This window comes from Aquila chrysaetos, chromosome 5, assembly GCF_900496995.4.
Source record: "Aquila chrysaetos chrysaetos chromosome 5, bAquChr1.4, whole genome shotgun sequence".
Classification (NCBI taxonomy): Eukaryota; Metazoa; Chordata; class Aves; order Accipitriformes; family Accipitridae; genus Aquila; species Aquila chrysaetos.
The window spans coordinates 45,318,305-45,332,698 of record NC_044008.1 but is presented as its reverse complement, the minus strand read 5'-3'; the positions used below and the strand labels follow the sequence as shown (position 1 = coordinate 45,332,698).

The window sequence follows — 14,394 nt, the reverse complement described above, 5'->3', positions numbered from 1 at the left end:
GTTGTGGAATGTCAGACTGAAAACAGAAGACTGTCCTAGGTGCAGGATCAAACATCTGGGACCATATTATTTCATAAGACACAAGCATGCAAGATTTTAAATCCTGAGCTTTTAGAACATTTGACATGTTTTATAAAGGATATCAGGCTGCACTGTTCAGACAAGTATGACTTCAACACTTAAATTAGACAAGGCTGACCGAGAACTGGTTACAGACTCAGGCTCAGCTGATGAAGGTGAATCAGTGAGTGGTTCTGAGCTGGCAAGGAAAAAAAACCTCACACTTCCTGCACAGGGACAAGTGCAGCTAGTCACTACAAGACTGCTAGTCCTGTTTAAAGAATGCCAACAAAAACCTCCCATTTAGACTTCAGATTGCTGAACAAAGCATCAAAATAGCTTCTAGAAGCACGTTTTTGCGTAAACCATTTATGTTCCTTTTTTTGATGAAGCAGGCTAAAGAAAGAGATCTATCATCATCCCACCCCAGCAGTATAAAGCCATCGCCTTTCGCATTGGTCCTGACAGCCAGAAGCGGCTTTCACCAGACACACTTCTGGCAGCTGAAGAATCACCCAGATGCACGAGAGCAGAACATCGGACCTGTTTACGGTCCTTTTTACTCTTCCAGAATGGCATCGATCATGAAGCATACTCAAGACCTGCTAACATCTGGCTTTAAAGTTCACATGTAGTTATTGAATTTAGTAAGTTATGTTAGTAGGTAATTCTTTGTACTTAAAAGCACCTCTTAAGTATGTTTCCCAATAAGTATCACTTCCGATGATAACTCTGACTCATGCTCCAATTACCAATACTGCTTTCCTTGTCAGCAGTCCCATTGGCTTTGTTTAAAAAAGTGTTTTTGGTTTCCATTAAAAAAAAATTTCAATTCAGAAATTCACTTTACAGTTTATGAACCCAATTCACCAATGATTTTAATGCCAATTAAATGCTGCTATGTCTTTGGAAAAAGATCCTTGACCACATCCCCCTCGCTAGGCTACATGAGATAATCTTGAGCTTAGATGTACTTGCTGTTATACATGAAGCAGTGAAACTCCAAAGCTATTTACACATTTGTATGAAGCATATTTAATAATATAGGCAGAAAACACCTGTAAGGTTCAGTGTGCGGAAACACGTTAGGCTGAGAAACCTTTTCCTACAACAGTAATGACTTAGTCAAGCAGAGAGAACAGATCCCATGCACTGCCAGGACATGACTGCACACCTGGTCTCCCCAAGGGGCATTCGCATTTTTAAAGAGGTCAGGGTAGGAGATGGGGAGGAAATCAGTAGGTGGAGGATAGGAAAGCTAGAAGATGAAGACGAGTCAGGAGATGAGCGATAGCCGTACTTCCTGGGCAGGACAGTGATTGGCATCTCAGGAACGTGGGGGAAGGGAACAGGAGATGGGGAAGACTGAATTGAGTCCAGGAAGGTCTGACTAAAATACAGCTCCTCACACCCAAGCTCCCCCAGGAGTGCAACAGGAGGCTAAGATTGCACAAGACTCCCAATGATTAGGTGAGGTGAATGTCTAAACAACTTGTCAGAGTAAGAAACAGCTCTCGGTTCTGATCTTAAGATAGAGAGAAAATTCTTGTTTACTTTCTGTCATGTTTCTCTGATATTTGTAAATATTATTTCTACTACATAGGTGTAAAAGTAAAAGCCAAACAACATACAACAGCTAACAGAGTCCTTTGGCTACAGCAGTTTCAAAAATTAGCAAGCAGCCCATACACCTGTAATGCTTCTCCATACACAAGCAATAAAAAAAAAAAAAAGACGACACTTCCACAGGAGTAATAGGAATGCTGGTCATTTGCTAGTGACCAGCACCAACCAGAAAAGCTCCTTGGCAGACCATAGGATAGTGAGGAAATGAATGGCCTCCAACAGATGAGAGAATGTGCAAGAGAACCTTTATATGATTTTCCCCAAAAAGTTTAGTCTTTTACATGGATGTAAACCTTTGTACTAGATAAAGTCTCACCTTGAATATGAGTGACAGAGTGGCTTCATTCAAAAAGTTAATACTGCAAAGCCAACCCTTTCTCACCAAAGCCTGTGCCTGGTGATTTCTGTGTTTGCAGAGACTGAACTATTTTCCAAATCCTTATTTTTGTAAAACAAACACATACACACACACTCTTCCCAGTTCTGAGAACTGTTTCTTTGATTTTACTCCTTCTAGTCTTGCACTGTTAACTCCCAGAACAAAACCCGTTTTAATTAGGTGCAAAATCCCTTTCTAACACGGCTCTTAATGCCTTCCAGTAGCCACACACAGTCTAGACCTACAATCCAGCTTCCTAAAAAAAAAGCAGACTGAAGTATTGCATTACAATTGCATTTTAGGAAACTGAAAAGGAAAGCAGATCAAGTTGTCATTTATAAGCCATGTATTGTGGCAACAACCAGAACCAAAGGATAAGCAAAAACCTGACAACTTACAGGCCAACACAGTAAGCCAGATCCCAGTGTAGTCTCAGCAGAACTATGACAATCTGTATCAGACCTCTTCACATAACCACTGTAAGCTCACTCCTAGGGTTACCCAGGGTCCTTGGCAAAGTAAGTATAAGAGCTATGAGCTTAGGAGGAAAGATTACTTCTTACCTTTTTGCTCCCTTCCTCATCAGATGCAGCAGCTAAAACTAATTAGGTTTTATTGATATAAAGGATTCTTCTGTAGCTCTGAAGATGTTTATTTACATGTTCTCCATCTGTACATTAGTAATACATGTATACTATACTAGAAGGCAAATCTAAACATGCAGGCTTTTCTGATTCCTTATGCTGAAATTGAGAAAAATACAAAAACCTTTATTCTTTGATATATCTTAGAGCAGTGCATGACCATTTAGATCGATGTCACTTTTACACTAACTTGTAAAACTGGGAAGACATTAAACTGGTATTTATGAAGGAAAAAATATTTAAAATTATTACAAATGGAGCTGAGAAGACTTCTCTAAAGAGATATGCAGCTTCTTAGTGTTTCAAGCAAGGAAACATACTTTCCATGTTAAGATGAGAATATTACTAAGATTTTACTGAGAACTCAGTGAAAGCTTGACAACACTTCACGGGCTAGCTATCACAAAGGCTCTAAAAAATCTTTTTTTAACTTCCCCCGTTCCACATATGCAGCAATGCTTTAAGATGAGGCAGTAAGACTGGGGCAAGTTATCCCTTCAAGTTAAGAAAAAGTGGCTGAAAATAGTTTAATTAAACTACTAATAGCATTGTCACCCCCTTTTCCTTCACAACAAGCTAGTTATGGAGGGAGGGAGAAAGAAGCAATTCTGAAAGGCAAAAGAAATAATGAGAAAAATGCTTAAGATGTACATACATACACAATCATGTGTTGAGTTTTCACCTGCAAAAGCTGCATTTGGGAAACTTTCTGCATACATTAGTGTTTCCTGAAAAGAGTGCTCTAACATACACAATATATCCATAAATCATTCTAGAGGTCTTAACCAGAGAGAAACAAAGGCAAGCATGCATACAACGTAAACCTAAACAAAACACATTAAGTATGAATCACTAGCTTTGCTATTGAACATGCTACTATGTTTTACTATATTTTATATATCAGCCAGACAGAAACACCATAGAGCTGGAAGATTTTTCCATTAATGCACCTCTAGACATAATGCAAAGCACATGCTGTTACCCTCTCTACTATTCCACATTTGGCAGAGAGCAGGTTTGAGCTTACGCTACTGTCTGCAGCACCAGACACAAAAGCACCCTTCAAATACAGAAGCATCAGTGTCTTGCTTGTGACTTTCTTGCAGGAAAAAGACTTAAGATAGTACGAGGTCCCAGTTCACATCACACATTAGCTATTTTAGGACCAAATTCTAAAGGCTAGCAAGTCCTTTCAGGCTAATTGAGTCATTTTCATTTCTGCAGACTTTCATAGGCACAATCAAGATGTGCCCAGCATCTTGCTGGATTGGGCTATAAATATCTGACCTCTACTGATGTCAAGCTATGTTGAACTGCTATAAAAAGGTTCCTTTTTAAGAATCAACCTTCCACCTTTGTTGAAGAGGTAGAAACAAGACACCAAATATGCCCAGATAAACGCACATACTAATTGCAGTGCTACAGAAAAATGCTTAGCATTGAAATGCTGGTTAAAGGCAACATATGAACACTTTTTTTTTCCCTTAACATAAGTGAATTGGACAACACTAGCTTGCTCAACAATTTGTGAGTTACTTCAGATACTGCTGAACCTGCTTTCTCTCGGAGCCTTCCCTTCTCACCCTCTGCAACAAAGCGGTACAAAACTTCAGCAGAAGTAATCTAGAAGAGAGATTATGCAAAAGCAGGCAAATCACTGATGGGTTGCTGTTGGGGTGTTTATTTGGGTTTGTGTTTTGCCCTTTTGTTGTTTTGTTGGGTTTTTTTAATAAATACAGTAGCATTTATGCCTTGGAAACAGTATTACGTTTGCTGATTAACATTCAATGTTTTATCCTTAGGAGACTCAAAGCCAGCTGACAGTACTCAGGGGAACAATCTTTCCCTGAAGACTACAGCACTGCTTTAAATGAAAGGTTCAAGGTTACACTGTCACATTCACATGACAAGATTTTTGTAACATGATACAGATTCTCTATCCAACTCTAGATAAGATCCGGCAATGCATCGCCATGAACTACCCAATGACACTATGAAGGTCCAAACTCGCAGTATAAAAGCAAAAGCTGCATAAAGTTCACCTGACTTTACATTTAACATCAAGCAAGTTTCAGCTTAGTTTTGCCAAGAGGTTTCCCGAACATTAAGGATCCAGTCCTTTACTGGAGTGGGACTACTTTGCACTTACATAATGCACATTTTTGAAGACTTACAAGTTGCAGCTAAGCTGTTAGGGGCTTTAGCTTATTTTGAATTTTAAAAAATGAAACGCAAAGTTAACAAAATGGATGCATTTAAAGAGAAAAATTTCAACAGTTGCCACATGTTCCTTAAAACTGTCAGCTTTAATGGCAGTTTTGCACCCCTGTTGCTCATTCCTACCCTGTACTGCAGCATACAGCCATCAAACAGCTCACCCATTCCATGTCTGCAGATCTCCTCCTGAAACCACACTGTTAACCAGATATAAATATTGACCTGGATTAAAAATAAACCAGCAAAAAAGTGCATACATAATGCTAAATTGCACAGACCTGCACAATCTTGCCAGCAGACCTGAGCGGGGCAATACACCATGGCACAGGGGCCAGAGAACAAGGCACATTTACACCAGCATCACCTTTATATGCTCTGCAGAGCATATGCAGAGCCTCTGCTGGCTTTGCCTGAGAAACATGAAACAACTACAGCTGATATCAGTGGTAACTCATTATCCTGCACTGTGGACTCTCAGAACAGGAAAAAGTTCGCTCTAAGGTCTACAGAGATGATACGGCAGAAAAGAATTTAGAGAACATAGAGCCCTCCTATGACATTCTGCTTTTTCCCCCTTCCACAGAAATCAAAATTGTCAAGACAAAAATAAAGGAAATAACGTGAATTTTCTATACAGCACAGAGAACGAGTATAAAGTTTCAGGATATTAGTAGCGTGATTCATGTTCATAAGCAGTCATTGTAAGTCCTGCCAGGCAATCCTTCTGCCAGCTTTCTAAGTTACAAAATACTATCTTCTAATGATTATCAACCAATTGTTTGGGCACAATTCTTAGAAAAAGCAGTAATTTTAAAAACAATCTTTTCTGCTTTTGTTGTAATCATTACCTACAGACAATCTTAAAAAAAACACAGTTCACATTAGCTTGAGATATCACAGTGAAAAAGATTAATTCAAGACTACTTCAGGATCAAGTTAAAAGCTGGAGAGCAACTGCCTGAATAGTTCCCCAAAAAAGATATCCTGTGGAAGAAACTAGTTGTCTCACTTTGATAAAGTAAAACTCAAGTATGTCACCAGTTAGTTACATGTATTTACAAGAACTGTATTTTGATTAAACCCTTTCATTAAAACAGAATTAATGGAGTCCACAGCAGATCAACTAACAGACTCACTGATCTCAAAGTATTATTGTTAACAGGTAGACATCTCTGAAGGACCTGCACCAAGGACTTCCAAGCCCATTTAACAAGTCAGCAGCCTAAGCAACAATACATTATCTCTACTAGGAAGTCCTTGAGTGCCACAGGTGTCTGTGACCTAGCGAGTACTGAGGAGCAAAGGTTATGGTTAGAGAGTTGATTTGAACCACCTGGCTAAACAATCAATTCACAGGGAACACAAGTACCTACCTTTTTCAAAGCTCCTTACCAATAACAGGGCTGTAAGAGCTGGTGGTATCACTATCCCTGACTGTGACATAAATTTTAGCTTCCTAACCTCTGCAATGCTTTATTTAAAGCAAAGGCTTGTGCTCAACATAAGTGTAACCAGGCACAACTGTACTTGCCTCAGGAAGTCAAAGCACAGGCAGGGGTAGCAAGAGGGGCATCCTTTAAAAGGATACTGGGAGCAAAAGGCCCAAGCTAACACTCCACGTAAGTCCGTAAAGCTCTGAATACACAAGGACTAGGCTGGTCAATCTTTAAAACTTAACCTTAGTTAAGCTTTAGTAGGAATAATGCAAAAGTTTTCCAAGTATCTTAACTCTCAGATCTTTAGTATTGCACTTCAGAACAGCTTTCAATGAATCACTTGTTTAAAGGTTACAGATTTTAGCCTAGTTTATTAACACATCAGATTTTTCACTACTTACTCCAAGTCCTTTTTTAACCAGTAGTCATAATCATTATTTGGATTACTTCCGGATGAAATCTATTATCAATCATCAGGAGCCAATTACTACAGATAAACCAGGTTCAGCTGCTGAACCTCAATTTTTCCTCAACCCAGCATTGATGTGTTTCACCAGTATCGCATCCCCTTACCACGCCAGACATTTAACAGACCCAACAGCAGCAGCACCCAAACACCCCGGCTTCGGGAGTTGCGTTTGCCGCGGGCACCTAAGTTTTCTTGCTGCCTGTCATCAGGGCACCTGCTGGCAAGCGGACCGGAGCTGACACCGATGCTCGGACGCGGGTGCCGGAAAACAACCGCTCGGGGCGGGCGCGGTGGCGGGTCCCCACGCAGAAACCCCTCGGGAAGCCCCCTCCGAAGCGGGGACGCGTCACCTGTCGTTCAGCAACGCGGTCGCGTTACCTGCCCACGAGATTCTTCCTGCTCGGGGACACCAGCAGGCAAACCCTGCTCAGATCCCAAACGCCGAGAGGCGACGGCAGGCGAGGCTCGCGCTCCGCAGGCGGCCCGGGGGGGCCGCCGGCCCTGCCCCCGCCCCGCGGGACGGGCGGGCGGCCCCGGGACGCGACCGGAGAGCGAAGCCGCCGTGCCCCGGCGGCGGCACCTCCCCGGGGTCCGTAGGGCCAGCCGCCCCTGGCTCCCGGCCGGCCGGCCGCGGCCCGGCAAGTGCCTGGCACGGCCCCGCTTCTCAGCCGCCCCCGGTTACACAACCGCCCCCTCGCCACGGCCCCTCCGCAGCGCGGGGCAGGGAGCGCTGCCCGCGGCCCCTTCCCGGCAAAGCGCGAAGAAACACAGCAGACAGGCGCCGAGAGCAGCCCCCGGCCCGCGAAAGCCGCCCGCGGCCCCGCGCCTACCATCGCGGCTCCTCCGCGCTCCGCTGCCCGCGGCTCTGCCCAGACACGCCGGCGCCCCGGGACGGACGGAGGGAGGGAGGGAGGGAGGGAGGGAGGGGAGCGAGCGACCCGCCCTCCCCGCGCGCGCAGCCCGCCGCCGGGGCGGGGCGGCAGCCCCGAGCGGGCGGGGCGGCCCCGCGAGCGCTGGGGCTGGGGCTCGCGGCGGCGGCAGCAGCAACGACTGCCCCGTGCCGGCCGCGCGGGCGATGTGTCCATAAATGGAGAACTCGCCGCGGCGCAGCCAATCGCCGCGCGTCGCCGGGGCGTCATTCCCTGAGGGAATCCCGGCGCGGCGGCGCGCGCGGCTTGCGCCCCCTCGCGCTCCCGCCCGCGGCCAAGCGCTTTGGCGCTGCTGCTGGCATGGACTGATGCACCCCCGGCCGCCCCCCGGCACCCCCGGCCCGCGCTCCGTCTTGCGATAAGCGCCCCACCACCACGCACAGCCTGACCCCGGGGCCGCGGGGGTCTGCGCCGCTCCGGTTGGGTGTTTGAAGCGAAACGGGAATGCCCCCGGCAAGCGTGCCGGTGCTTGGCGCGGTCCCAGCTCTTTCCTCCTCCCACGTAAAAGCACCCACAGAACTACGATGCTTCTAACCCTTGGAAATACCGGAAAGTACAAAGCACCTCGATACCAAATGGATACTGAAACGAGTCCTAGGTGTGGCCCACAAATGCAAAAGTACCAGGTGCTTGCCTGGCAGTTCGCATCTGCTGTACGTTGCTCATATCGTTTTGAGTAGAATACAGGCAATACAACCTCTAAGGACTGCGTTTTCTAAGGGATCAAATGAGTAAACCCATCCACAGCTGAGGAGTCCAGTCCTGCTAACAAATGCTCCTCCTAGGCCTTGAAGCCCTGTTGTTGACTTTGATGGACTTCTAACCACCCCTTCTAAGCTAGAATATAAATAGAATGGAAACAGCATAATCTAACAATAGTAGTAACAGCCAGACCCCGAGTCATATGTTAATACTGCTTCCAAACTACCTTGAAAAGCACTCTCGCGAGGTACAGTTCCTGTTTTTCATCATCAGATATTACTGGTTTTCAGTTTATCTCTGATTGAAAAGAAGTGCCGTTATTGGAAAAAATAGGGAGCAGTTTATACTGAATGTATTTATTCAATTTTTACTGTTTGTTTTTATACACAAAATAAAGACTCGCTTCCAAACTAACTTAGAGATTAGGCATAAGTAGATTCACCTCCAACTTTTCAGAGGAGAGCACTGCTCTGGCTGCTCCGGGGCAGATACGGGTTCCGCAGCCAGATCTGTCCGTGCAGAGGAAGGGCAGTGCCGCTCAGCACAGGTACATGCGTTTGTCCTCACGGATCTGCCTGCAGGATCAGCATGCTGGTTTGCAACCACTAAACATGCCTGATGAAGCGTTACAAATTCAAACCACCCCGATGCGCTCAATACAGAAATGGGACAAAACATGTATCTGGCCCCCTCTTAGGTCCCACAAAGTTTGGCAGTTTGGATGAGCCACAACAGCCCCTTGGGCATCTTTCATCCTTGGTTTTGAAGAATACTAAAACACTTCCTCAGCTCAGCTGGGTTTACACTGTATGATTACTGATCATGTGAAGCTTGGGATTTCCATAGTGGATTGCTTGGATATTAACTGACATCGATACAAGGGGTGGAAAACACTTTCATTGAGAAAGTAGCTGGGTGGTACATATGAGCTGCAATAGCTATTAAAGCAAAAATATATCTGATAGTGCTAAAAGTGAGCAGAACTTCACAGGAGATGAGTTTCACACTTTGATTCCCAACAGAAGGTGAGTAACAGCAGTTTTATGGAAATAGGACAAAAATAGTTTGCCTAGTTTTTCATTTGAACATGGAAATGTTACATAAATTTCTGAGACTGTGATAAAAAGCAGTGAAAAAAACCTGTAAGAATCCAGAGAGCATATCCAGAGGGCCAACAAAAGAATCTATATAGGTTTTGTAGGTTTTTTCTATTTGCTTTGGATGTGGGTCTTTTTGAATGTCTAGGTTCATTTTCTTAAGACATACATATTTGTATGTATGTGTGTTTACATACATACATACAAATACCCTCATAACAAGTTATGAAAAAAGTAAAGAAACTAGGTCGTGGAAGAAGAGTAAAAAAGTGCATTCACACTGGATAGCTAATTGAGAAACTCATCCTGAGTTCACTGCACTTTATGTGTGCTGCTGGGGTCCATCCACTCTAGACGGACTAGAAGGTGATTTCAACAAAATTTTAGGGCCGAAGGCATCAGTGCTCTATGTCTGCACTAACTTTTGCCAAGCACTGTGTGTAGCACGCACAGTCTAATTCACAATGAACTCTTTTCACGCTTTTAAACACAGTCGTTTAATTCTGCTTATTTTAATGATAAACATCTAATTCCCAAGCTGACTATATTAAGTGAATGACACTTATTGACCATCCATGCTCTGAAGCAGGGGAAGGCATTTCCCTCCGAGTGTCAGTGGTGGTGTGCCTGAATGGTCTGCATGCCTGGGCTCCTCCAGCCAGTAACGTATAATAGCCATCTCTGAGAAAGGCAGAACCCACATTTTCGTCTTGAGGAGCTCCAGCAGAGTAAAAAGGAACCTCTGTACTTTCAAATGATGTGCAAAGCTTAGAAGCGGTGACATTTCTGTCATAAAATTCATATGGACAGCTTACCTTTAAAAGACCTAACTTGAAAAGATTTAAGAAAAATTCCCTGCATCAAGAACTTTCATCAGTTTTTTCAGTGCGTGTATTGTCTGACACCATTGTGTTTGCTTAGTAACACCTACCAGCTCATGCACGGAACTGCTAACATCGCGAAATATTTTGAGGATATTTTCTGGCTGCAAGCAGTTGCAGCGCTTGGTCCTCCTGATATCGATCACTAGTGCTAAGCTTCAGGAAAACATTTAAGGACAAGCTTCACTTCAGTGCCTGAGGAGGTTTACTGACATAGCATTTGGGGCCGAGGAGCGACTGCAACCTCTTTGCCGTCACCCACTTGGAGCCCACGCTGCACGGGGCAGTGCCACGAGAGAGAAGCTGTTGCCGCCATAGTGCAGCTGGTGACACACGTGTGTTTCCACCTACCCGCTGCCAGAGCGACACTGCGTGCCAGCACCAAACAGGAATCGGGCTGATGCTGAAATGTGGAAAGACTAAACCATCTGAAACAAGAACATGGTCCCTCCCTCTGGAAACACTACTGAACACAACTTTCCCTTGCCCTCCATTCTAGAAACATTATTGTGGCTTCAGAAAGAAATAACTCTTATGAGAAGTCAGTGAATCTGGAAGGGATTAGAAATTTTAATGGAGTAGGCACTGCCCTGACTGCTGCCTAACTGGTTAAAAATGACAGCAAAGACAAAAAAGGCATTACTGCTTTTCTCTTACTTACAAAATATATTTAGAACAAGTTTTATAAGCCACATATTTGTCTTCTGTTGACCAGAATAATTTAATTAATAATTTAATTAATGCCTGAAAGCCACTAAAATAAGGCTTAATACCCTTAACAAGACATCATACTTTTAGGTGGAAAACCACACAATCTGTTATTTCTTAGAAAGATGAAGGATTTGTGTCATATAAAAACAAATGGTATAAAACTAAGGAAACTTTAAAAATTCAATGCCATTTTTTGCCGTATCTGCTTTCCAAAGAATAAACAGACACTTTATAATCTTAACATTTTCTGCTAAAATGCAGATGGTTATGTTCTGCCTTTGGTTACACTTGGTGAATGTAGAATTCTACCTACAGAAAATAAAAAATGGATTCAGCAATTTCTTCTTGTGAAATGTAGGGAGAAGCAAAATGGCATGTACAAAATAAAGGCAGAATATTATAACTTAAAATGTGATGAAATCAATTCAATGATTAGGACAGGTTTCCATGTTAGAAAACAGTATAATCATTTTAGCTTGCTTTCACTCCCTTTCTCTGTATCTAACGCAGTATCTGCCTTCTTTCCTCTCTTTTAGAGAAGCATACCTGTTCAGAAAACATGCTTGTTAACATGTTCAACACGTCCATCTAAAATACCACTAGAGTAAAAAGTACAGTAACAAAGCCAACAGCCCTTCTTTACCCACTGGGTTGGGGTTTTTTTAGGAAAAATAACATGTCTCTCTTTTACTCAGGATCTGATTAATAGAAGCCTCACATGTAAGAGATACTCAGAATTCCTAGAGTTGAATTTTTCTCCAACTGCAAACCAAAATGTATGAATAATGTTGTTATTTGCAAGGCTGGTATAATCCTGGAAGAAGTCCACAAGGACTTCATAACCGAGGAGTTTTGCCTCCTGTGTTCCTGTGACTGACTTCAGTTAAGCCATGGAGGTTCACATTAACAAAAGTACAAGGATTGTATTTTTTTTCCTCAGAGGGAGATTTTTTGAAACATTACACAAGCTTTTAAGATCAAAACTTTATGTTATGATGAGCAACCTGATCTAACATCAACATTAGCCCTGCTTTGAGCAGGGAGTTGGACCAGATTCCCTTCCTAGGTCCCTTCCAGCCTAAACTGCTCCATTGTGTAATTCTCTGATTATTTAAAATGGGGCTCCATTAATGAGTGAGACAGTTGAACACTCCAGAGTAAATCAACATTATTGTTAACGTGGTGCCTTGATAAGGAAAGTGATCTGAAATTGCCTTTAAGAGAATAAATCTATGTGTACATTATCAATTACACTGAAGATGTAATTATATAAAATACAACAGTTTAGTACTGCTTTAGTTAGAAACATCAAGGAAGTGATATACGTGCAAAAATAATGATCTCTGATAACACAAGATGAAAAGAACACGTGTGTGGGTGGAACCAAAGATCATTCACCTCAATCTCCTGTGTTGGACAATGGCCGGTATGGATGCCTAGGGAAGGGCGCAAGAACGGGCAAGCAGGTACATGTCACCTCCCTGTATCTCGGCCCCTGCCGTGCTGAGCGCTGTTACCGGACAAGGGCTAGGGGAAGGGAGCAGACTGACAGCTAGTATGGAGGTACCCTTAATTTCAAGACTGCAGTAGGAGGTACGAATGTTGACATGTTTTTAAATTACAATAACTTTAATCAATTTGTTTTAAAATAAAATTTGCTTTCGAGCCCTACTCCTGCAGACATACGTGCTCAAGAAACACTGAGTATCCAAGCAGTCCTTTAGCAAGAAAAATCACTAGACGGGTGCACAAAACCTACACAGGTGCATGAAGGTAGTCCAGATATTTGCCGGGTCAGAGAATACAGCTGTTTACATCAACGGACTCGAGCAAGCTCAGCAGAGGCCAGTGAGACAGACGGCTGGGGGCTGGAGCCCAGGCCCCTGAGGAGAGGCTGGGGGTGCAGGGCTTGCTCAGCCTGATGAAAGCAGACTTTGGGGGATCTAACAGGAGCCCTGTGAGGAAGTCATCAAGATGGCAAAGCTGGACTCTTCACAGTGGTGCACGGTGGGAAGATGACAACATAAATGCAAACAGGAGAGGTTCAGACTAGGTATAAGGAAAACGTTCTTCCCCCAGCGGGCAATCGAGCATAGGAGCAGGCTGCCCAGAGAAGCTGGGCAGTCCCCATCCTTGGAGGTTTTCAAGAGCAGGCTGGGTAAAACCCTGAACAACTGCATTTGGCCTCATCAGTGGCCTCGCCTGGAGATGGAGGTTGGCCAAGTGTCCTCCTGAGGTCCGTTCTAACCTGAATTATCCCACAATCCTATGACTCTCAGCTGATTACCATCCCATTTTGAAAGCGCCTATGGCATGTTTTGTTTCTGGCCCGATCCTTTGATGTGAGAATTAATTTAAAATAAATAGGTCAATCAGAGCGTGGATTCAGACCCCGCCTTGCTTTTTACAATAGCATGTGCACGCTGTAACGCTTTTATCCTTTGCGTCCGCCAGATCCCCAGTCCTGCAATCGTTTGCCTATACAACGGTATGAGATACTGTATATTTTAACCAAAATCAGAGACGATCTGCTATTTCAGTGCGAAGCGATGCAGTCGGTTTGTCTCTGATTTTACTTACCCTTTGTTTACCCAAGGTGGTTGCACCGAAGTCCAAAGAACGACACAAGCAGGAAACAAAAGTGAAGGCAGACACACCCTCTACGGACTTTGTTTTGCCAGTAATACTTTCTGTTGGCTCACACGCCCCTGCTGTCAAACAGCCAGCTCCTCTTTTCTGTGACCTACGAAGTTTTACTGAAGCTACGTGTTAGGTCTCGTTTGAGAATATAACCCGGAAATCTTACAAACAAAACTATTATTTGCCATTGATTTTGACGATCTTGTATTCTGCCGGGATCTGTTGCACGCCCTGGAAAAATCCGGGCTTTCAGTCACACTCTCGGCCAGCTCCTTCGCACCGCTACAAATTCGGAGTAACCGCTGGGCCGCCGCCGCCAAACTTTCTCGCCGGAGGCCGACGTTTGCCGGCGCGGGAGCCGCGGCACGGCCGGCTGCTCCGCGCCTCCCTCGCCCATCCGCCGCGCCGCAGGGAGCGCCGCCGCTGTTTGCGGGGTCTGCCTCTGCCCGCTCCTTCCCGGGGAGCGGGCGCTGCCACGGAACACAGCGAGGAAGCGACGACCGCGAGCGGCTCGTCCCGCCGCTGGGATATTCCTCCCGCCCCCCCCCCCCCCCCCCCGCTCCCGCCCCCGGGCCGCCGGCGCGGCGCTGCCCCCCGCCGAGC

General features: G+C 44.6%; 1 protein-coding gene across 4 annotated transcripts in view; it reads right to left on the bottom strand.

Moving 5' to 3' along the window:
• The window catches only part of MYO1E (myosin IE), a 132,814-nt gene that overhangs the window by 91,295 nt on the left and 27,125 nt on the right, over positions 1-14,394 (bottom strand). For 3 of the 4 annotated variants that reach the window (XR_003923545.2, XR_003923546.1, XM_030015383.1), the window contains exon 1: positions 7,662-7,794. The exons of the other annotated variant lie outside the window; for it this stretch is intronic. Coding sequence is in view for 1 of the 3 variants with exons in the window: in XM_030015383.1 (XP_029871243.1) it covers positions 7,662-7,664 (3 nt within the window). In the remaining 2 variants the exon portion in view is untranslated. Of the gene's footprint in view, positions 1-7,661; positions 7,795-14,394 lie in introns of those variants that run through there. 4 annotated transcript variants of the gene reach the window in all.